Raw genomic sequence first — 24,430 nt, forward strand, 5'->3', positions numbered from 1 at the left:
TTCCCGAGGATTGGTCTGCTCAAGAACTCGAGGACCTAATTGAAGTTCCTTCGAAATGAGAGTGAATAGAACTCGCCCCCGAGGCACACTTGATATCCAAAAAACAACACGGCAGTCCAGAAATCAAAGTAAAAATGGAGATTTTGGGATACCAAATATCCGTACTCGATACTTGAGCACGCGAACCACCTTTGTCGCGATGAGAGATTGGGATTAGAATTCGAAATGGGGAAAAGTGGATTAAGTGACGGTGGCCACAAGCCAAGCAGCCATTATTAATATTCCAAGCCAAATTTAATTTCGATTCCGGTGAAAATGAAGTAATTATGATGTTTGAGCCAGGTGGCCAGCAATTATCGAGCTTGTAGGCATTTCATGAGCCGACAATCTGACATCTTAATTGGTATTGCACAAGTATTCCTGTTCGAAGCACTTGACAGCTACGTTTTCCAAGAAATAGGCATGCTTCAGGGTGTATTGTATTCCTGATCCGCATTTATATTGCTTTATACACACATTTTAATGTGACTTAAAGTTGAGTTACATTAAAGTATAATTTTAAAAGTCCTTAAACATTAATAAAAAGTTAATTTTTTGTACGCAGAACACTGATAAGATAGTTTATCTCTATATAGTAGTGCCTATGATATTGAACCTGTTTTTAGGCCATTTGGTTTATAAATAAGAGGACCATTTGTAAAGGTTATATCCCTTTTTTTTCATCAAAAAGTGTATTTAATATATACAGTGGATACTACGTCTTGGTTAGGAGCTTTGAATTTAATTTGGGAGGCACAGTTTTGAGGCCTTTCCCTAAATTCTTTAAAGTAAGGTCGGTGGATTAAGATCAAGTACTTTTTCCTGGCTGTTCCCACTTATATTTGACATCACTTAATTACTTAAAACCTACCTACTCCTCTCGTGCATACGTTGTTTTGTTTATTTATTATTAAGAAGACGAAAATGCTTGACTCTGATTTAATTACTTACTTTACCCCTTTGCTCAATCCCTGTAAACGCTATTCAGAGCTGGCAAAAGTGTGAACAAGAGTGCATGTTTGAGTGTTTGGACAGGATGAACGGATTGGAATGTACCCGTTTGGCATTTGACACTTCCTCGGCGGCTTACCGCCCCATCAATCACGTGGACATGCGGCAAATTAATTAATTACCGCCCAGCACCAGCTGATGAAAAGCGTCTGAATAATGTATTCGTGGCAGGATTCCCTCGAAATGGATATCGAACTGAACTGAATTGAATTGAATTGAATTGAGTTGAGTTGAGTTGAGTTGACAAGTGTATGAATCGAATTAGCGACCCGGCCGTCCATTTCCATTTAGATGGTCAGTGGATCCTGGGATCCCGGTTCAGTTGGCTACATGGCAATGCAATTAAAGGATGAAATGACATGATTCCCTGCCTTTGGCCCTGGTCATCTGCACTCGACCTTGGCCCTGGTTGACATTCTCATTCGCTGATTCGATTTGCCTTTTTTCCCACTGCGATTCCCGCATCCAGCATCCCGCATCCCGCATCCTGCATCCTGCTTCCTGCATTATCCTTGACGCATCGACATTGACATTGGAATTGGCTTTGGCCTTGGGCCGTTAATTGCATCACAATGGAACCAGTTTGTGGAGCCGGGTTTTTTCCAAACACCATCATCGATCAACCGCTGTCATACTTAGCTTTTGGATTAACTAGAGGCCCTTATTTTCCGAACCCCTCATTCCAAGTAGGTGCCAATAAACCGAGATTTATTGCTGTCACTTCCCCCTGTCTTCAACCTGGAATCCACCTGTTATCGAGTATTAGTTTTAAATAGAAATACTTGTGCAGACATAATGGACCCTTCGATGAAAGGGCAACCATTTTGCATTCAATTGCCGTAATCCGTAAGCGGATTTAACTCTCATGTGAAATGCGAAATAAAAGTTTGCTCTAATACCCGGCTTAATCTTTTTTGTATTCGTTGCAAACGGAAATTAACTACGAAATATTTTTGCAGACAACTCAGACAACTTGTTATAGTCAATCATTTTCAAACCAAACTCAATTAGGCTAATTGTAGGTAGACATTTTTCAGCATTCCTGCCGCTTGATTTAATTTCCTTCAATTAAATAAAACGACTTATAAATTGCCAGCTTACTGTCAAATCCATTTTGAAGGTTCGCCCCGGCTTTAAATTAAATTTTCACTTAAATTCAAAAGGCAGCAACGTACAAAGGGCATTTGGATAGTAACTTATCCCCCATAATGATATCACATTTAATTGGATGCAAAACACAAGCATAACGAGCTAGAAAAAGCAGTTGTGTGATTGAAACCATAATTTCAACTGCTGTTTTTAATTAATTCTAAATAACCAGCTACCACACCGCAGATAATTCTGGGCATAATAAAAGTGAAACTTAATATCGAGGGCGGACACTCTGGTGCAAAAAGTTCGTAAACTCTGTATTCAAATTTGAATTTAATTAAGACTTTTGCTGGCATTCAGAGCCCTATTTTTGGTTTTGCATCAGGCGAAGTAGGAAGCCCCATTATGCAAAAATACAAATACAGAGAGATTCCGGCTGCATCGGCATCTCGGATTGCAGTTTTAATCAGGACATCCTCCCCCCATTTTGTGGCCCAAAATCGCATACGGATTTGGCTGGGAATTTTGAATTATTTGGCCTGCGAGCCACGCTAAATGAATCTGCAGCGGAGAGGCTGCGAAAAGCCGCAGGGTCCTGTAAACTGAAACTTTCACCACTTTCGCCGCCCCTTATTTTTGCACCTCTTCCGGCGGGAAAGCCTCTGGGAAAGACGGTTCCTCATTAAATTTTAACTATGCGCTAAGCTGGGGAAAACGCGGTCTTTCAAGCCAGCTCATGTAGCCAGTCAGCTCAGCACTTGAGCCATTGTTGCAGCAAACAAAAATGTTTTCCATCTTGTTTTCCCTGCCCCCCGGGGGCAATGACGTATATTTCAGACGGCTGATGGACTCCAAAGGATGCCTTTAAGTGCTCCAGTGGCAAAATATTAAAGTACAGATATTAAAGTAATGAAACATGGAGAGTTTACTTCCCTGAAGGCAGAACTTGTTTGCCGAAAAACCAAATAAACTTTCAAGCGATCGGAAACACGCAAGTATCAAAATATAAATATCTATGAATGTGAAAATCTAAAAAAACTATAAAATAAGACTCACAAAGACGTAATTTATCGTTTGAATTTAGTTGCCAAAAGATTTTCCGGAAATTCTGAATAGAATATTTTGTTGCACAAGTTTTACAAAATGTTCCTTTGGCAATTTTGGGCAAAGCTGGAGCAAAAATGTTCACTTGAAACAAGGGGAAAATAAATTTGCAACGCTTTGAGGGCAAATGATGAAAATGAAACTAATTAAAACACTTAGCTCGAAGAGCTGTGGGCCATTTGGCATATGACTGTCTACTGCAGGACCTCTTTTAGGGTCCTTGATGGGCCAACCAGCTCATTTGCATTCGCATTCGCAACGTGGCCTCGTATCATTATTTCGCTCGGCAATTTTTAATTGCACATTTCTTGGCCCCAGCATTTCGGTTGCTAAGCTAGAACTGAGGAGCCAAAATGGGAACAGCCACTGCGAATGGAAATGGAAATGGAAATGTTGGCGGCAATGGGAATAAAGGTGCTCTGATTGCAGATGCAGCACCTGCTAATTGCCCACCTGTCACTTGCAGCCACCTCGAAATGCACTCGCAACAAAGTCTACTCCAAGGGCATTACTCAACAGAAAGGTCGAAAAGCAACTTAAATAGCTGACGACTAACATTAAGTTACAAAGTAGGTTTGGTATAACGATTGATAGCACAATCGTTTCTATCGATAGTTTTACAATTAATGAAATATCGATGGTTTTCAAATGATTTTTCATTTTACACAAAAAAACCTGATAAGAATTGCAAGGATTGGTCAAAAAATACATTTTTAAACAGAAAGGTCGAAAAACAACTTAAATATCTGACGACTAACATTAAGTTACAAAGTAGTGTTGGTAAAACGCTAAATAGCACAATCGATTCTATCGATAGTTTTACAATTTAGGAAATATCGATGGTTTTCAAATGGTTTTTCATTTTCGCCAAAAAAAACCTGATAAGATTGGCACGAATTGGTCAAAAATACCTTTTTCTTTAAGACAGAATGAGGAATGGGAAACCCAGTTGAGCTCGTAGTTTTATTTCCCATTCATTGGCATTCAAACCTGAAAACTTTACTTCTTTTAAATCTCCTTTTTTTTGCAAAAAACATGATGAAACCTTTTATGGATAATGCAAAAGTTAGTCCAAAGCTGTCCATTTTGATTTGGCCAAGCTACGATTGAAAACTCGTTAAAACAAAGTGGATTTTTGACTAAAATGGAACTCCATTTTTCGCCCTGAAAAGATAGGGATTTGGCTGCCACTATGCAAATAAGTCAAAATGAAAAAATAAACCTTGTTGTGATCCTAATTTAATTTCTCTTCCATTAGCACTCAAACCTGATACTTTTTCGGTTTTGAATTTGTTTACAAAAACAACTTAATTTGATTTTCAATAAGCCTGAAAATGTTCCATTTTCTGCAAAACAACTGATGTTACCTTTCATGAAAAGTGGAAAAATTGATAAAATAAAATACATAATCCTTGAAATGCAACGATTTTTTTGATAAACCTATAAGAGGTTAACGTTTCATTTAAATATTGCAGACATAAGTAACTTGGACTATTTTTATTTGATTTAAGCACCCTATTAGGTTCAGACAGTTATTATTTTACCCCTACCCTAACCTTATATATGCACATTTTTCGCACAGTGCATTTCGGGAACCAAAAGGCGACCGTGTGGGTGGCTGGCTCAAATGTTGCCAAAACCGCAGTTTCAGTCAGCTCGGTCTGACTTGCGGTCAAGTGGCAGCTTGATTGTCATCCCAGGCGAAAGGTTGGTAAAATCGAGGGAAGAGCTGGGGCCCTTCGGCACAGGTAGCGTTAATTTGCCAGATCGACTGCATTCTATTTACTGCCACAAAGCCTGCGGAAAGGATATTAAATTTCTGAGCCCATTAGCTACTGACAGCCGTGTTAAATGCAGCACGTTGCGGTCATCCAAATTGGGTTCCCATTGCATTTCCATTGTGATCAATGTGGCTTAAATTGCACGTTTGAGCGAGATTGGTTGGTATTTGTAACTGACCAATTGAGTAGTAAGTAGTTTGTTAAAATAGGTTAATTTGATTGGTTAGTACGCATTTAATTAAGGTATGCTAATAGCCCTTTAAGTAGCTCCTAAGTAGTTAGGGTCTGCAAGTATGCATTTTACATCCAAAACACTTCATGCTCATCATACTCACGCCAACACTTCATTGAGAATCGAAACTGCAAGTCACAGCACCTCAATTCTTATTTACCACAATTAGTTTTTTGAAGTTTGCAAAATTACTTTACCTTTTTTTTGGCACTATTGAAGTTTGTTTTTTAAAATTGAATACCTACATTCAAACTTCTATAGCTAAGGTATTACAAATAGAGGTTTAAATGTAGGTACTTATACAAAATTGAATGATTCCCAGTGAATCAAGCAGCTTATTAGTTGAAGTCCCAGCAAAAGCGCAGTTCTAACGATGGTATATTTCCATTTCGAACAGGTCCACTCATAGGGATGAGTTTGGCACGCAGCGCGTTTATAAGAAGACCTCGCCGAACTGCGTGCTGACCCTATATCTACCGACTCGCGAGATAACGCTCACCGGGAACAATCCGTCCGTCCTGCGGGGCATTGTCTTCGTGGATCCCAAGGCCATCCAGGGATATCGCGTATACGCCCAGCTGACGCTGACCTTCCGGTGAGACTTCGAGATGGGATGCTGACCATGCTGACTCATCCCAACTCATCGTAACCCCCCATTCGAACCCCATTCTTTATAGATACGGCCGCGAGGACGAGGAGGTGATGGGTCTGCGTTTCTGCAACGAGGCCATCATGTCACTCCACCAGATTTGGCCACGCCTCGAGGAACCCACTCCGGAATCCCTTAGTCCATTGCAGGTAATCATCAAAATTGAAATTATGCATTTGCGGGGGGACTTGGGGACCCTTCCTTTCAAATATGACGAGCCCTTGACCGACAGCTGGTGACGTGGGTGAGGGGGATGCAAGTTTGGCATTAACAATTGATGACGTTGCGGAAGCTCTCTGATTCCCACCATCCTGCGAATCAGCTCCATCAATCCGCCAAGGGAATCGCGGCTCACTACTCTAGACCATAAATAATTGGACAATTTGCTGGGACTTGCAGCACCATCGCCATCGCGTCGCCCTTTTGGGGAGCCGATGTAATTTCAACGCAATTTTTGGTTGGCTTTTCTGGACCAATTTCGGTACATAAAGGGTAGGGATTAGTTCAGCTAGAAGCCAAGGCAATACGGGCATTGTGATAAGAAATTGGAATCAGTATAACTACTTCAAATTAAGTTCGAAGGACTCGAATTATGTTCAAAGCTAACGAATTTAGCTTTGTTAAGGAGTTAAAAACGGTGGTTGGGCCAAAAACCATCATTTTGTTCTTGATTAAAAAACTTTGACACTACAAAAAGTCATCCATGCGGTGGAAATCAAAAATGGTGACAGACGCATTCGAAAGTATGAAAATATTTTCCCATTGGTGTATCTCAAAATCAACTGAATGAACAAATGATTTTAAAAAAAAAAACATCACTTAATTTTTTTTTTTTTTAATTTTTTTTTTTATTTTCTATTTACAAATTGCCCTCCCCAGTAAAGTTTACATTGCAATCCACTTTTAGGCATATTGACAAAGTAACCTAAAATGTCCTTTTAAACTATGTCCATTATTGTCGAAAGATTAATAGTTTTCTTGGCCCTGTTTTCGAAAAGTTAACTAACTAAGAATCCGTTAAAAATACATTTCCTCTAAAATGTTTCAGGAAAAGCAAAAATTTAGTTCATTAATAATACGAGAACTATATAAAATTATGAAGAAGTGGTTTACAGTTTTATAATAGTCAAAATGACTCAGTACGGTTTGTTAATCGTGGTCTGCTTGTATATAATTTTTACATCGACATCTTTTAAGCTAATTTTCAAAGGTGCTTGAAAACACTTTAAAATTAAGCTTGATTCCTTATGTTTATTTAAGTAGACTGGGCTTGAAACACATAACTCTGGTTTATTCTTATCCATTTTGCCTTGCGTGACCGTCTTCATGACGAACTGTTTCAATGATTTTGCCTCAACCTGGAGATCCACTTCAGCCTCAAGATGAACCTGAACCTGAACCTGAACCCCTGTATCCGGGTCACTTGGATTTTTATGAGCAGCACGTCGAACTCGTGTTTGGATGTTTGAATGTTTAGATGTTTGGATGTTTAGATGTTAAGATGTTAAGATGTTTAGATGTTTGGATGCTCGGATGCTGACATCTCACGTGCGCCCTTGGATGTGTGCACCCCCGAAAATTGTACATATGTATACACATATCCGTGTATAACGTATACCAAATGATGGGAGCTGTTGTTCTTCGGATTCGGAATGGGAAATGTGAAATGGGAATGGGAATTGGAATGGGTACATGGGTACATGGGTATCCACCTGCCTTCCGGCCGTTCGGTGCACTTAAACCAATTGAAAATCAATTTCATTTAACTAAAAGCCAAACAAATGTTTGCGTTGCCTCTCCAAATCTCCAAAATTCTTTTCTGCATTGTTTCTGGACCCTGGCCGAAGGACGAGGGGCAGGGGAAAGGGGTCTGCGTCTGGGCGAAAACTTTTGAAATTCAACTTTTCGCATTTTTTATTAAATTTGACATGGAAAAATCTATTTTTCTGTTGCCATCCCATTTTCGGTTAGCCAATGGGTTTTTTCGCCCGGATTCGTTTAGGGTGCTCATCCCCAGACTCACTCACTCACAGGCACACGCATAATTAAATAAATTTGATTTTAATAACTTGCCGAACGACAGGAGCCGGCAAAGATAAAGGAAAGCTGGCCAAAAATAGGCCTCAACAAACAGATCCAGAAAAAAGAGGAGAAGGAGCTTGGTATAGATTGAATAGTACACTCAAAGAAACACAAAATGGCTCGAGTCCTTTGAAATTTACAACAATGTTAATGCGATTATTAGAACGTGGCAATACAAATCCATTTATAATAGAAATGTTATTTCTTAATACATTTTTAATCTATGTAATCCAAAATTTCTCGATGAGTATTATATATTCTTGCCTAATACATTTTTTTTTCTGAGTATAGAGTAAATAAATGTTTGCTGTATCTAGCCAGGGTCAAGTTTTGATAGATTTGCAAACGATTGACTTTAATTTGATGCGAGTATTTAATACATTTTGATAAAATCCATGTTAAATGGAGCCTTCGCATACAGCAATAAAAAGTCATGTGCCTGTATTTACTTACTTCCTTGAATGCTCACTTGCATCTTAAAGGATAAGCCACCTTAAATATTATTGTGGTTTGGTTCTTGTGGTAGAATTCAGGACAACGACAGTCCAAAGGACTTGGCTGCCGTTGTCCGGACAACCTAAGAAGACACGCGCAGGCGATTAGACCTTGATATAAATTTGTTTTCATATAAATATATATAAATTTGGGTGAACCAAAAAGTGTGCGACAATAAATGGGCTTTTTAAAGCATCAAATAACTTGAATGGGAAGAGGTAAAAAAACAAAAGGAAGTAGGTTCAATAAGTAAAATAACAAAGGTCCACTCTAATGTACATACAGACATACTTATAGATGTGCTTAAATAAATGCAAATGAAATGCGGGCTGAAAACAAAGAAACAGCATAGTATATTAGTTTATTTAAATGAACAAACACATTCCATTCCTGATAATTCAGTTTCCACGTGCAACTCCACCATTTATTTTCACCATTTCAGGAGGCCCTGATGAAACGCCTGGGAGACGGCGCCCATCCCTTCACCCTATCGCTATCCTCCTACGCCCCACCCAGTGTCCAGTTGGTTCCGGCCAAGCGATACTACGGAGCTCCGATTGGCACCAGCTACGATGTCCGCTGCTTCATTGGTGAGTCCTGCGAGCCCAGAAATAATGGGGCTTTTACCAGGGGGAATAGGAAACTCAGATAGTCAGGCAGAGGGGCTCTAAGCAAGTATTATGGTACCTTCTAGAAGGAACTTTTAGTTTACGCTCTAAAAGGGTCATTTATCTTTATTTTGCTAGAATTATATCATAATTTCCTAAGACCAGGATTATAGTAAGCTGGATAATATTACCAAGACGTTACTTTTATAGCAATAGTGTGGACTGGGTTTTGCATGAGTTTTAGTGTGACCTTATGTCAATAAAGTAAAATAAGGCTTTAAGGGTCATATGATCTTTGCTTATGTTTCGAAAGTCATGCCAACCTTCGGCGTATCTTTTCCCAAGTATGTTTTGCTAAAATATTTAAAAGGTTAGGCTGTTGTATTGGTGCCATAAACTTTTCAAATAAATCCAATAAGTTTTGTTTTAAAGATATTATGATATTATGGTATTATGATACTTGCCTGATTTTCTGCTAACGTATTGGATTTATTTGAAAAAGTAAAAGCAAGCTAGAAAAAAAACAATCTGTAGTTAAACAACAACTTATGAACTTGACATAGATCCAATAAGTTAGTCGAAAATCAACATAGTGTCATAATACCAAGGGTGAGTGTCATAAGCCCATACCTGGGTCACCTTCAATAGACTAAGTTTACCATTGGGGACAGTCTGGAGCGGAATGCCATGGGACTGGGTCACAGACAGACATCGGGACTTCACCTGAAGCACTCACCCGCATTGCTGGCATCCCCCACAGAATAAAAAAACAACACCTGACCACCACCTGACACCACCCCAGTCAAACCCATTGAATCGCCATCAAAGATCCAGACACCGTCGCCAACTGAAGCCCGGGTGCGACTTGGATTGTAACAATCAAGTCGATTTCCACCGTTCAATTATATGTGTATAAATATCCATCTATCCCCCAGCGGACACGCCCCCTTCAATCTTCGTTCATCGAATCAATCGCTGACGTCAGCACAGGGGGATTTGTGATTGATTTTCGTAACGATTCGTTCGGGTTTTATTTTTGTTTTTCACTTTTGTTTTCTCTTCTTTTATTTTCGAGGGGGTGTTCTTAAAGTGGACAATTCAAGTAAATGAAAAACGGCGAGAGAGAAAGTGTTTTCCAATTTTACACGCCCTTGTACATTAAATTTAAAACATGAAAATAAATCAACTCAGTGGAGATGCTTCCCAAACGAATACATATTTTTTAAGGATAATACAAATGATATAAAATAAAACTTGTAAACTTCAGGCCAACAAGGGTATCAAAAAATCAATATTAAATGCTTTCGGGATCCAGATTCAGATTCCGGATTCAGATTGAGTTTTATATCCAGATTGAGATTCTGTTGATATTATTTTAGTCGCTCCGTGGCGCCGGCGGCCTTATGAAAATATGTCCGTGATTCTGTATATTTTTTTTGCCATACCATGCGCCATGCGCCATGCAAAATATCCAGCTTAATGAAACCGTGTGACTTGGCCATCGCCGTGGGACCAGGCTAGAGTCGCTCCAGATTTCCATCGCCTTCCCCCCATCCTTGCACCCATCCAGCTATTCCAACCCAAACCCCCCCAAACCCAATCCAACCCAACGCCTCTGTCTCGGGGCACTCGTGCAATTGTTGGAGCTAGCAGGCAAAGCTCAACTGCGGTAGCTCTGGGCAACCTACGCAGGAAACAGGACGCAGGGATGCAGGGACACAGGGGTCCGGGAATCCTGGGCCTGGGATGGACAGCTCCTGCTGCCGCATGATGCCTCTGAGCCCCTGAACCCCGAACCCCGAACCCCTGAGCTGCGGTGCTGCTGTGCTCCTCCATAATTACACGATATCAGCCAGTGGCCTGGACCCGTATCCAGTATCCCTATTCTCCGCATTGCCAGCAGTTCAAAGGTTAAAGACAACGGAAGCGGTGCGTTTCACAACTAACAATGAGGAACTCGCCAATATATGGACAGGATGGCCAGGCAAAGCGCATCGGAACAGTTGGCTCAATTGTTTGGTCAAGAACGGCGATTGTATTGAACAATACGCAGGCGTTGCAGTAATTAAAGTTGTGCGATTCAGTAATTCAGAAACAAGGTTTATTTAGAATATCTTTGAAAACAGGTAGACATTTCAAATATAAACAGGCTATAAAATATGATGCATTTGAAAGTGAAATGTGATGATACTTGCATTTTATAATAACATATATATTAATTGAAATATTACATATTTTTATAACACTTTTGGGAAAACTCAACAAATAATAAACAAAAGTAATTGAACAGAGGGCACACAGGGGTGTGGGAAGAAAGTTACATGTGGAATGCCAACAAGCGTTCTTTGATGGGTTATCAAACGCACTGAGGTGGACCAAAAGCACTCACACACAAAACACATACTCGTATAACTTATACCCCATTCATGATCGCACGCCCCTCATCCCGTATCGTTCGTATCGCCCCCCTTCCAATCCCATAGAGCATCTGAGCGACGACGAGCCAACTTGAGCAGAAGCCAAGATCAAGCGCCCCAATCCGCTGGCCAGGTGGGTCTCTCGGCTCTGCTGCCGCGGCTGCTGTGCCTGTATGTGCACGGCCCCCGACCAAGGTATATCTGATTGGCACTATCTGATTGATCTGATATCTGAGTGTGAATGTGGAATGTGGACATCGAGGTCCGGATTCGAATTCAATATCGAGTTCGAGTCGGATCCGATCGGATCGGCCACGCTATCGGTGTCGTTATCCTGTTGCTGCTCGTGATCGTGCTCCTAACCATTTCCATTTCCGTTTCTGTATTCCCACCGTTCCGTTCCGTTTCAATCCGTTTCGTTTTGCAGTTTCTTGATGTTGTGGCTTGCTCTATCTCTCTCTCTCTCTCTGTGTCTCTCTATGTCTGTCTCTCTGTTTTGTACTTGTCCCTGTCAGTGTTGGGAAACACCAAGTAATGCAAATATAATAAAGGTACAATAAATGAAGTATGTGTCCAACACTGGAAGATTTTAAAATTAAATGTATTTTATCTAGGCTAACAAAATGGCAATCGAAACTCCATTTATCGAACGTCCAGCTTCATATTATGGAACTTCGATTTAAGTGCCTTTCCCAACACTGGCACCTGTCTCTTCTGTCGCCTCCACCTGTTCCTTTCCGTTGTTGTGCTCGATCTCTATTGGTGTTCCTATAGCTCATCTGTTTCCCTCTCCGATTTGCATCTCTCCATCTTTTCATCATCACATTTACCATCACTACCTCTACCCTAAACATGTACCTGTTTCTTTTCTGCCATTTCTGTGTTCTTCACCTCCATATGTTTCATGTTCAATGTGTTTGCTATCCGTTCAAGTGGCCGCCTGCCTGCCTGAGGTAAAAACCAATAAAAATAAAACTCATGATCACTTGCCATTCGGACGATCGACGGACCAGGACTGGCACAAAAATTTAAGACACCACCAAAATTAAAGGACATTTCGCCTAGAAAGTCCTTGCACCAATTGAAAAGCTTAGCAAGCGCCGGCGGCGGCAACGGCAGCGGCAAGCGAATTTTTTTTCCTTATTAATACTAAATTTTTATTAATACTAATATTACCCCGTCCTTTTCCATCTGTTTTTCCCCCGTTCCCAAAAAAAATGATCTTACAGCGGACAAAACGGATGAGAAGTTCCATCGACGGGCATCCGTGAAGATGGGCGTAAGGGTGATCTATCGCACGGATGTGTTTCATCAACATTTGGCTCCCGAGCAGTTTGCCGCCTATGCCGGTCGACAACATGGCCCATCTCCGCCGGCCAGTGCCACGCCCCCCTCGGGCGGGGAAGGAGGCGGCGAGCAGCAGCCGCAGCCGAGCACATCCCATCAATCACAGTATCAATCGCAATCGCAGCCGACAAGCGGATCCAAGCACAAGTCCAAGTCGGAGCGGGGCGACTCCTTTCCCAAACTTCGTCTCTCGCCGAAATCCTTTCGATTCAGCGGTCGCTTCGGGCGCAGCAAGAGCGAGATCGAGAAGTGTCCCAATGATCCGTTCCACAACTACAGCAAGTCCTTCCAGGAGGTGAGTTCTAAGGCACCAGACTTGGGATACCCATTGTAGTTTAAAAAAAAAACACGAAAATTTAAATTGAATAAAACATTGTTTTAAGACTTAAATGAACTAGGGTTTTATAATTGCTTATAAAAGCGCCAAAAAGTATGCAGTAAATGTAATAACGTCGTCTTTCGGAATGAAGTTTCGGATAAAAAATATTGTTGCATACTTTTAGGCACACAAAAAGTGGTTACTACGAAAAAGGAGTCAATTTTTTTGTAAAAAGTGTATATTTATTCAGAATTAACGGGTATACTGCTACCTATGTGGCAGCTCGAGCAGGTTGTAAATATAGGGGATAACAAAGTGTTGGTATACAAGATTATACATTAATTCTTTTCATTTGCATATTAATTAGATAAGTCTAAAAGTATGTAATGAAAATAGGAAGTCTCCTTTATAAGTGATTTTAGACCTTTGTACAAAAATATTCTAAAAGCTTACAATAAAGTTTTTAGAATCGTTTCACCAGAAAAACATTTGTAAATCATTTTCTAAAAAGTCATAAATGTATTTATTCAGCAGGTTGATTTTCAAACGGTTCTTAAAAGTATGCAGTGAAAGTAAGAGTAAATTGTTCGAATCCTTGGTCCATAAAATGTATTTCTTGCATACATTTCAACACCCTTATAAGTGATGTAAAGCTATTCCAAAGTGTTGGTCTGTTTTGATGGGCAGCATTTATATTCGACCTAAACCAATGGATTTTTCTCGATTTTCAGCACTGTGACAGCATGTTACCACCGCACACTGGTGCTGGGGTCACCGGAGGAATCGGGGGCGTCAGCGTGGGACCCTGTGGCGGTCCCCAAGGATCCGTGGACAAGCCCTTTCTACTGCACGACGGACGGGTCGGCTTGAGGGCCAGCTTGGACAAGGGCTGGTACACCCACGGCGAGGACGTCAATGTGACCGTTAATATACGCAACGACAGCCGCAAGACGGTCCGCAAAGTGCGGGTAAGTTTTTGTGGCATTGCCCTGGACCTTCGATCCAATCACAGTGCACAAACTCCCGAACCCCAACCTCTAGATGTTATGCAGGCCATCATTAACAACCGCATAACGCATACGCAACGTGGCGCTGTCGAGGGAAAAACCATGGATACTTTTGTAGGGAACAGTCGTATGTGCGGTTGCTGTGGAAAAACCCTGAGTGCCTGCCAAACAACATAATTGGCATTTTGCGAATTTAGTTTCGGTTCAAGAAAATATACCACTTTCCCCAAAACCATTTTATTTACAAAGCTCAAATTAAAGATATAATCTTAATTAGGTGGTTTAGGTAGGCAGTTGGGTCCTTAGCATAAGATTCACATTGTAAATGTGCTCATCTGTTTAGTCAGTGATTGGCTTTTGTTCAAAGGATTAGACCCGTATAAGGAACTGACCGGTCGCACCACTGCATCCATCCATATTCATCCTCAACTTTAGTCCTGGCCTGCACACACCGGGGGTACATAATCTGCATTGGCACTCCGTCTATGCAAACAGGACGGGTCGGGATCAGGAAAAGACACTGGGCCTTCATACTCATTAGTCGAGGGTTGTACCCAACACTAATGAAATCTGATTTTAAAATGCTTTGTTCGGTACAAGAAATAATACAATTGATAAGAATTAACGAAATGAAATGCAGAAAGAAAGTAAAGATTTTTCCTCATACCTCTAAAACCCTCCTTAAAATTAACTTAATTTATTTATACATTATTTTTAATTTAAAAGTAAATTTAGGCCTTCAAATATTTTGAAATGCCACCTAAGGTCTCTACAATGGTTATCTTTTTAAATAAATTTATTCTACTTTGGAGTTTCAAAAATACTGTTGCATACTTTAGGGTACCTACTATTTCATTTTAAAGTGATTTCAAAAACCAGTGATTTGTGTGGCACCCCCGATATTTTCGAAATTAACGCAGGTGTATTGTAGTCGAGAGAGACAGGACGAAAGCATTCTTTGCCAATGATTTTGTGCTGGAAGGGCTGCCTCTATGAAAACCTAGTTATGACAGTTAATCAAACGCCCACCAGAGGGCAGGGACTCGAGTTAAGCTGATTGTGGGTTGCCCGGCACCGCCCTTCTATGAACAATGACTTTCGATGCCAAATGGATAACGATGAGGATGGATTTGCAGTTTTGAGTTACACGAGAAGGAGCTCCTGAGCTTCTGGGGGGGCCATTGTCTTCGATTTGGTCCGTTGCCAGTGCCACTGTCACATTCCACATTCCAAGTACCAATTTAATGAAATAAATACCAATTACCAAAGATAATTTTCGAATTCCTGCATGTCGGGGCCAATCGGATTCAATTAGTGGCCAAACAATAGGTGTGAATAACAAAAGGAGGCTTAAGTGGAATTTTGGACTGCCGGAGACTTAAAGGCGGACGTTTAAAAGCCCATCGAATTTCTATATATTTTTAATGGCTAGCCAAATGAGCTAGCTAGTTGTTCTAGTCCCCATAAAGACTGTCTTATCGCACAAGAATCGTACCTTGGCTTTTTCACGCGATGGGGTAATGGAAATATTACGTATACGCACCAGGTGACGGCTCAAATGAACGGGATGACAGACAGCTGGGCGGGACAAGAAAGTGGGGCCAGGGACAGGGCGACAAATCGAAAGGATCCCTTGGGTCCGGGGACTCCGGAATCGGGACTTCGGAACAGGCAGTTGATTCCTTAAGCACATCCACTCACGCACATATGCAAATTGCGCTTAGCCGAATGAAATTGTCAAGCAAAGAACTCTTAAACCTCCCTTGGTTTCCCCCCAAATTCTGGGTAAAAGGACCTTGGCAGAGTGAAAGGCTGGCAAAAGACGCAGTTAAAGTGAAAATTGTGTTTATACATTTTATGGGCTTTACTTTTCACCCCCTTTTTTCCCACTCATGGGCTTCTCGGCTTGGGTTTTTATTGTGCCCCGAAGGCCTTTCTATGTGAGCCACACACACACACACCTTCTGGGTTCTTTGGCATTCATAGAGCCTCCATGTCGTCACAACAAGCCCCTCTTTCCCCACCCATGTTAGCTATGCTGTATTTAACGGGAAATGGAGCGCGCAAAAGTGTGCTACAGTTTTACATTGTGCCGGGTTATGTCTAATCCCGGCCCAACCCTCCACTTTCGCACGGTTATGGGCCATCGTTATCCCTCAGTTTGCTTCGATCACACTACTCACTCAGTGAACTAAGCTACTAGCACCATAAATTGGAAAAGAGAAATTTATACGAGAAAAGATGCGTAACGTCTGTACAACCTTATGATTCCTTTTATTTGTGTGCACAAATGTGTTTGTTCCTTGTGATTACTACTAAATTATATTTCAAGGCTACCTTTATTATTAATTTACATGGATTTCCACACTTTAATAATTAAATTCTGTTCGGTGCAGAGTTTTAACCAAATATTTCGTTGTGCAATGGCCAAAAGCTTTGGGGACAAAGGACAAAACTGCCTTGAGATTTTCTGGCTAAGTGGTAGAACAAGAAGGAGACTGTAAATGCCATAAATTTACTGGGGGTGGGGGGGGCATTGGTTGAATCAGGTGGAGCACTTGGAGCATTGAATCGTCATTTAATTACGTACCGGATATTACGCATGCGAGATGGGGGCCATCCTTACGTTCAACAGCCCCAAGTGGCTGTGCATGTGCATCTAAACTCAAGAAAATGGAACTCGAGGCTAATGCAAAATGCATATGGCAAGCACAATTCAATCCTGAAAGGATAAAAAGAGAGACAAACGTTTCAGGACTTCAGTGCGCATTGGAAAATGTTTTATGGTGCCGCCTGTCAAATGTTATTGTTTATTTTTATTGTACCTCCATTATCTTCACGGCGCATTGTTCATTGATGAATAGACTGTATAGACCGTGTAGACTTTGGCCAAGAAACAGAAGGATAACCAACACAGCCATCGACAGAGATACAAGTTATGACATACGAGTCGACGTGTGCACATGGAATTGACTTTTCCATAAGCGTAAATAACGATCCACAAACCGTAAGACGTGGGCCATTTTAAAGGACACGGGGTATACTTAGGTTAAGAAACTTGCATATGTTAGATTCCATACATTCTTAAAATGCGATTACTTCGTCCTCAAATTCAAAATTCAAAATAAGATCAAATTGGTTTAAATATCATAAGAAAAAAGTAAATCGATATTATTGGGTCTTCAAAATATGAATTTAAATGTTGAAAACTTAAATAATATTTCTTTTCCATTTTTAAGGACACTCAAAATTAAGCTCAATTAATTCAAAAATTGAATAATAGGTATATATAGGAATATAATATGGACGACTTAAAAAAGTATTTCTTTCCAAGATATTTACTTTTCATTATTTTTTCTCAGTGTGGATAAACGAAAACATTAGGAAAAAAGCCAAAAAGAAGGTCAGGGCATTCATAACGAAGCCAATGAAAGGGTCAACTGAAGCATATTACCATTTGGGATAATCGGTTGTTACATAAAAGGGCGACCATTCGATTGATTGACTGCAGCCATTGGGTTCTACAAAAAAATAAATTCACATCTTTAGGGTCACTCGTATACATTTTTTAACTGGGTCACTCAAATATTTTGTAGTTGAAGCTTGTATATAACACTTAAATTAACCTTAAAGTTAAGTAATTTCTTTGTCTTTTGTACATTATTTTTAATTTTTTAAATCGTAAGCCTTTTTTTTATAAATTTAGCTATAAATATTTTAAACCAAATGCAGATGTTCGTAAAACGAAAACACTACTTTCCCCTGAAAATCCCATATCCTGACCCAAAACACTGGGCTACATCTGTTCTGCATAATTCACAGAGTCTGCCGAACTTCCTGTTTTCTACAATTTATATTCTCAAATGGCTCAGGAGTGGTTTAAAGCAGTAAATAATATTCTCAACTGGTTGTGTTTTGTTTTGCTTCGATTCGTTCGCCTCCTTTTGGAAGGGAGTGCTCGTGTCCTTTCTGGCCATTCAGAGAACCAGAGTCCTTGTCCATTTGTGACAAGTTTCAGCCATCTTTTATGGAATCGCATAATTCGATTTGATGGCCTTTCCCCGGCACCTCACTCCTCCCCCCCCTTTTCACTTTCCCCGATCCCAGGAAGACGGTCTAAATGTTTATACCAAACCGAGATTTCTTGGGGGAACCTCTTGCTCATTTATTTTATTTTCATCGTGCACTTTGCGCCTTATTAAATATGTACCTACAATTCTGTGTGTGTGCGATTCTGAATGCTGAGGTTGCTTTGTACTTCTGTATTTTTTGTATTTCTGTACTTTTTTTTTAGCAGCCATAGTCGCCCAGCAAATGTCAAAAGTTACCTCGGGCCCTTGGGTAACTTGGACATCTGTTCCCCAATTTCCAACGCAGTGGATGTGGTGATGTGGATTGGGGATTGGGGTTTGGGGATGGTATGGTATATGGTATATGGCGTAGAATGGGGTCCAGCAACAAGTCCTTTGGCGGGCGAATGTCCTTTTTGGCCTCCAGCCAGTTGAAAGTCGGGCACAAAGGCAAACGGCGACTTGGATGACGGCCATTTAAATGCTATATGGTATTGAAAACCGTGAATTGAATGGCTCGATGCGATGGAAGATTTTGATTGCTCATTTCGATTGCCGCCAAAGAAGAGATGAATTTCACGAGCTCTTAAGTGCGTTAAATCAAAGAAGGCCCATATTAATGTTGCAGACAGGCGAATTCATTAAATGAAATGGGTTCAAGATGGCACAATCAATTAATATTTATAAATTAATTACGAATACACAAAGGGGGCTTAATATAAGGAAAAAAAAGGAAAACACCAAGATCTAATAACTTTAGTATTCTTTTAAAAATATGCCACAGAGGGCCAGCATGGCGGATGAGTAATATTTTTATAATTTTTCATATATCAAGCACTTGGATTTCTCATAGGAGAGTAGCCAAAAAATAAATTGCACATAAAAAGCCGTGAAAGCTGGCAACGAGAAATCGACACTGATGAGCTGCCAATAAGCGAGTCTAGGCCTGAGTTTAATATATTATTTGTGCTGTTTTCCCCCATTTTTTTTGCTTTCTGGCCATTCGCAGAGCGGCCACTTGAATGGACGGTAATTGAGTGCATTATCTGAGATTGGGTGCCAGATTGGGCCAGGGACATTTTGGTAGCAACCATAAAATAACGTCCAAGTACAAACAGGGCCCAAGAGGCCAGCCAGCAGAGGGACTTTTGGGAGACTTGACAATGCTCTTTGGGGGAAAACTCGGGAAAAGGTTTTCTGATGAATCGGAACAAGTAATCTTATAATCTTGAAAGTTTTCCCAAATTTAATTTGGCAGCATAACCATTTGAATAGGTCGTTTCTAGAGTATAAAATGGTCTAAGTTTGAGTCTTTAATTACTTATTAGTTTAAATATGTTTTAAATTATGTATAAGATATAACAAATCAATTGCTTAATTTATACGTCTTTGGTCAAAGCAGAAACCAGTGTTTCATATTCAAATATTAAGGAAATACTTCATTACGAAATATAATATGTATTTATTTTTATGTTTTTACGATGGAAGTATTGATTAAAAAACTAAGAAAGGCACACATAGGAGTTTTATCCGGAGAACATTTTAAATTTTATCGTTTTTTATTGATGGACAGCGTTTATAAAATGTATAGAACAATTTAACAACAATCATTCCGAATCTGTAGGGTTTTGTTTTGACTGGGGATTTGATTTTACCTATGATTTACCTATTGTTTGAATTGACAATATACTCATATTTATTAATTACTATTTATTTCCAAAGGATCTATAAGATATAAAAAGTGGTTGGTATACATATTTGGACAAAGTCATATTAAGAACTAAACTAAGAACTAAACCCTTAAATATTTTTAAAATTTATGAAACAATTTACTCAAGATTCCGGATCAATAGAGTGTTATTTTAACTGGGGATTTAAGTTTGCCATTGGGTTCTTGTGTGGATTGGCCATGTGGATCTGCCCACTTGATTGCCTACGCAGAAATGACCTTCTCCAGTTGCACAGCTCCTTTGAGGCTTCCCTTGCTACCTTCTTCTCTACCCAGGCACTTTCCCCTCGACCATATCCCACTTTTCTCTGATTTTTGTATAATTTCTTCCGGGGATCCCCCCACCGACAGGTCTGCGCCATCCAGCACGTCGACGTCTGCATGTTCAACAATGGCAAATTTAAGAATGTGGTGGCCGACTCGGACAACGTGTCACCGCCGGTGGACCGCACGGTGGCTCCCGGGGCCTCGCTCAACACCACCGTGGTGCTCCGTCCGCAGCGCGGACCCACCAAGAACTGGATCGCCCTGGAGGACACCCTGCAGCGCAGCACCGAGCCGGATGAGATCACCGGCGCCATCGCAGCCTCGGCCATCCGTTCGCCGCACTTTGTCATGCAGAATGCCCAGCTGCTTGGTGGATGCGGACATCCACTGGGCAGCCCGGCCCTGGTCACCCCACATCCGCACTTGTGGCAGCCGGGTCCCCAGGGTCAGGGCCAGGGTCATCCAGGACATCCCAATGCACCGGGAAATGGCGAGGAGCGCAACGTGTTCGCCATCTATGTGTCCTACTACGTCAAGGTGAAGCTCACCCTGAGCGGCATGGGCGGCGAGTTGTCCCTGAAGTTGCCCTTCGTCCTGGTCCATGTGGATGAGACCCAGCGTCCGGGCTTCGCCTCGGCCACCCTGGGTGAGCTGCGACTGGAGATGGAGCGTTTGGCCCTGCAGGATGCACCGGTGGGCAGGAGGAACGGCCGACGACAGGGTCCCACATCCACCGAGATTGGTGATGGACCCTCCACCAGTGCTGCAGCCGCTGCAGCCGCCGCCGCCAAGTCAGCTGGCCAACAGGAGTCCGGCAATCTGGATCTGATCGAGACACTGGATGATGAGTTCAATATCAGGGTGCCAGTGCCCAAGAAGAATGGCGGCCATAAGCGGCGACTGCTGCGCAGCGAGACCTTGGCCCGGGATCTGGAGGAGCAGGAGGAGCAGGCTGGCCATCGTCCGGAGGTGGAGGACCACATCGTCCAGATCCACCTGGAGCAGGTGTCGCCGGACCGGGACGAAGTGCAGCAGCAGCAGCATCAGGAGCAGGCACCGGAGCCGCAGGGCCATGCCCCCGGAGCCGAGACCGGGGCAGTGCCCAAGTCATCGAATGTGTGATTCTGATTGTGGTCCCAGATGTTCGCCAAACGCAAGAGGAAGCCATAGTAGTGCAGTTTGCAAGTTGGTTGGGATTTTATGGAATGAACTGGAATCAATGGCAGTTTATTTCTTGCCACAACACCCATCGATCATTTTGATTTTTCAAAAAAGGCCTTCTGCCACACACACATCAATCCATAGTCACTTTCCATAAATCAAGATTTTCTTTTAAATATTTCCATTATTTTAAATACAACTTCTTGTGAAAGTCACGTAAAAAATGAATTTAAAAGTATTAACTTTCAAGTTCCAGTTCAATTTTGTTACACATCTTGCTTACATTAATAGACTCAAGATTTCTAAATTGATTACATAACTAATTGAATCAGTCAATTAAGTCGTTTCAGCAGCATTTTAAGAATGGAGTAAAGGTAAAATAAAGAAATTTTAGCTTGCTATTTAAATTTCTGGCCAAACGATGGCAGATCAAAAACGTTACGAAAACAGTATTATTTAACCTAATATACTCAACCAATCTAACATTTTTTCATGTAACCATTGTTTGGCCAAAAGTTTAAGCCACAACTCTAGGGGCTATATAAGCCCAGTGTAAATTTAAACATAACCATTCAGTTTCGGTTTCAGAAGTCAAAGGTCAGGTGTTAGGAGTTAGAGGTTAGAGGTTAGAGGTTAGGAACCCATCCGATAAGAAGGTTTATATTTACCAGATGAACACATGAAGGTTTCCACAATTGAAAGTGCAAGACAGTATGGAAGTCCGTGTAGGAATCACATAGTTGGAAAACGGTATTCCCTAGGAATTAGACAATGAATAGAGGTGAAATTTTTGCACTCTGATTAAAATCGAAATGGACTAGGCGAAAAACGAAGGAGACGAGCAGTAGATATACATTCGTAGTTAGTAGCGCTAAGATTTATCATTTGATATTAGCCATGCAATGCGTTGAAATTGATGATATTTTGTCTAGATTGACAGGTTAGAGTAGCCGAAATCGGTAGCAACCGTATTGAAATCGCGACACTCGACTGTCTACTAAATTCAAAGCAAGCCAAGCTGAAAAAAACACAGTAAGAATACCTATATTTACCTAGATCGTAAGTAAGTGTGTGGTTCCATTCAGCATTAATTAACGAGAGCACAAAGATGCCAATAGAAAAAAAACCCTTTTAAATCGCACCTATGCCCCCATTAGGGTTATTCAACAGTGTACTACCTAAATAATCACATATATTTACTGAATATTAAATGTTTGATGTGTATTTACAAAAACGACAAGGAAATATTACAGAGGCCAAAAAGGGCGGACACAGCTGCAAAATGCAGACTATTTGTGTGAAATCTAAATCCGAAATCTTTTGCGGTTTCAAACTGACGAAAAGTATTTACAAATAACCAGATAAACCAATTAACCCAGATGCCCAGATACCCACACAAAAAGACGAACACAACACATATCCGTAGGTTTTCGGGCCTCTGTTGCCAACGTCAATATATAATTGTCGCAATGTGTGTTGATTCAAATCCGTGGTCAAATTAGGTAAATTAAGCAGACAGCCGGGCACTTTCGTCCAGATGGCTGATGGCCAGCCCAATTTTTGAAGAACGAAATCTATTGACAGAGTTCCGAACAGTAATTAGAAACCCACAGAGGATCGACACTATAGCTATAGTTTTTTAAAACGTATTGAAACGTACCCAAAGGGGTTTTGCAAAAACCGAGGAAATTATCCTATTTGAGAGAACGCCATCTCAAGATGCGCGACACACTTAAACCACCAAGTAATGAAAACCGATGATATCGAAGATTTTTAATGTTAGCTGTACGAGTATCCATATGAATATGACTATGAATAAACACACATACTAAAGGGAAAACAAAACTGAAAACAAATATTACCTAATATCTCTGTGTATATGTGTCTAGAGTTAATGTGCAACATTGAACACACTGAATAATGATGAATTTATGAATGTAAAACGATCGGAAATCGCAATCGCTGTGCTTGGCCTACTTGGCCATCTGTGTGCAGTTCGATATGCCGATCGTTATAGATATTTAAATATATAACCTATATACATACATATATTTATGTGAGTGTTGCTTTGACAAGCCAAGCTACTACTTGATTTTCGAAAACGCTACACTAACGCAAATGCGATGAAAAAAAATAAACTTAAATGTGATGCATTTCTATGAATACACTAAAAGAATACATAACCCTATATACAATCATATATGTATACACAGTATCGATGGCTATTTAGGCGTAAGACTCTCGATCCGCAACCGCATTATTTTTACTTTATGAGCTGGACTCTATCGCAGCCAAGGATTGCAAAAACATTTTCGTTCCCTCCCCGCTACTCTTCGTTCTATTTCGAATGTCCTTTCTGTCCCCAGATTTCCAGACCACCAGATACCAAAGCCAATTGATTGATGATGAATCTTGGTCAGCGGTCGGTGGGTGGTGTACCATGACTATTGGACATTGGACATTGGACGTTGGACACTGGGCACTGGACTCTGGGGGCAGACAGACCGCTCTAGAACATCTGAAAATATAATGAAATAAATGTTCAACATAAAATATCACAAAAATCTCGCTTGTTTTCATTCACAGCATGGCTCTGGTGTTTTTGGTTGATTTTTGGTAGGAGGGGGGGCAGAAGGATGGAGGTTGAAAGATGAAGTACCCAGCAGGAGTTCGGAATTATTTGGCTGCCCTTCATGGAAGCCTTAGCCAACCATTAAGCGAACTAGATGGCTAACATGGCTTGGCCTTTTGGCAATCAGCATGGAGCTGTCCAGAAGTCTTTCCACCCCATCCACCATTCCAGCACCCCCTAAGATCCCGACCCTGTTAACTAACATGCCATGCTAACATGCTATGCTAAACTCAGCTTTTGGACCGGAAAGCTTTTCGGAGTAAATAGTTCGTAACAGTTAGGTAAGGATACATAGCCTGTACTGGACAGCTTCCTAAAGCTCTGGAGTAGAAAATGCTTGTATAAGCTCCATATTTTTTAAAGGAACTAAACCAAGTCGAGGACCAAA

General features: G+C 40.9%; 1 protein-coding gene across 3 annotated transcripts in view; it reads left to right on the plus strand.

Moving 5' to 3' along the window:
• LOC108018862 (uncharacterized) overlaps positions 1-23,974 on the plus strand; it is a 51,085-nt gene extending 27,111 nt beyond the window's left edge. For all 3 annotated transcript variants that reach the window (XM_036819840.3, XM_036819841.3, XM_036819842.3), the window contains exons 3-8: positions 5,657-5,854; positions 5,937-6,057; positions 8,928-9,075; positions 12,740-13,152; positions 13,908-14,144; positions 20,334-23,974. In XM_036819840.3, coding sequence (XP_036675735.2) covers positions 5,657-5,854; positions 5,937-6,057; positions 8,928-9,075; positions 12,740-13,152; positions 13,908-14,144; positions 20,334-21,371 — 2,155 coding nt within the window. In that variant the 3' untranslated portion in view covers positions 21,372-23,974. The remainder of the gene's footprint in view (positions 1-5,656; positions 5,855-5,936; positions 6,058-8,927; positions 9,076-12,739; positions 13,153-13,907; positions 14,145-20,333) is intronic.
• Positions 23,975-24,430: the final 456 nt, after the last annotated feature.

The sequence above is a fragment of the Drosophila suzukii genome, chromosome X, assembly GCF_043229965.1.
Source record: "Drosophila suzukii chromosome X, CBGP_Dsuzu_IsoJpt1.0, whole genome shotgun sequence".
Taxonomy (NCBI): domain Eukaryota; kingdom Metazoa; phylum Arthropoda; class Insecta; order Diptera; family Drosophilidae; genus Drosophila; species Drosophila suzukii.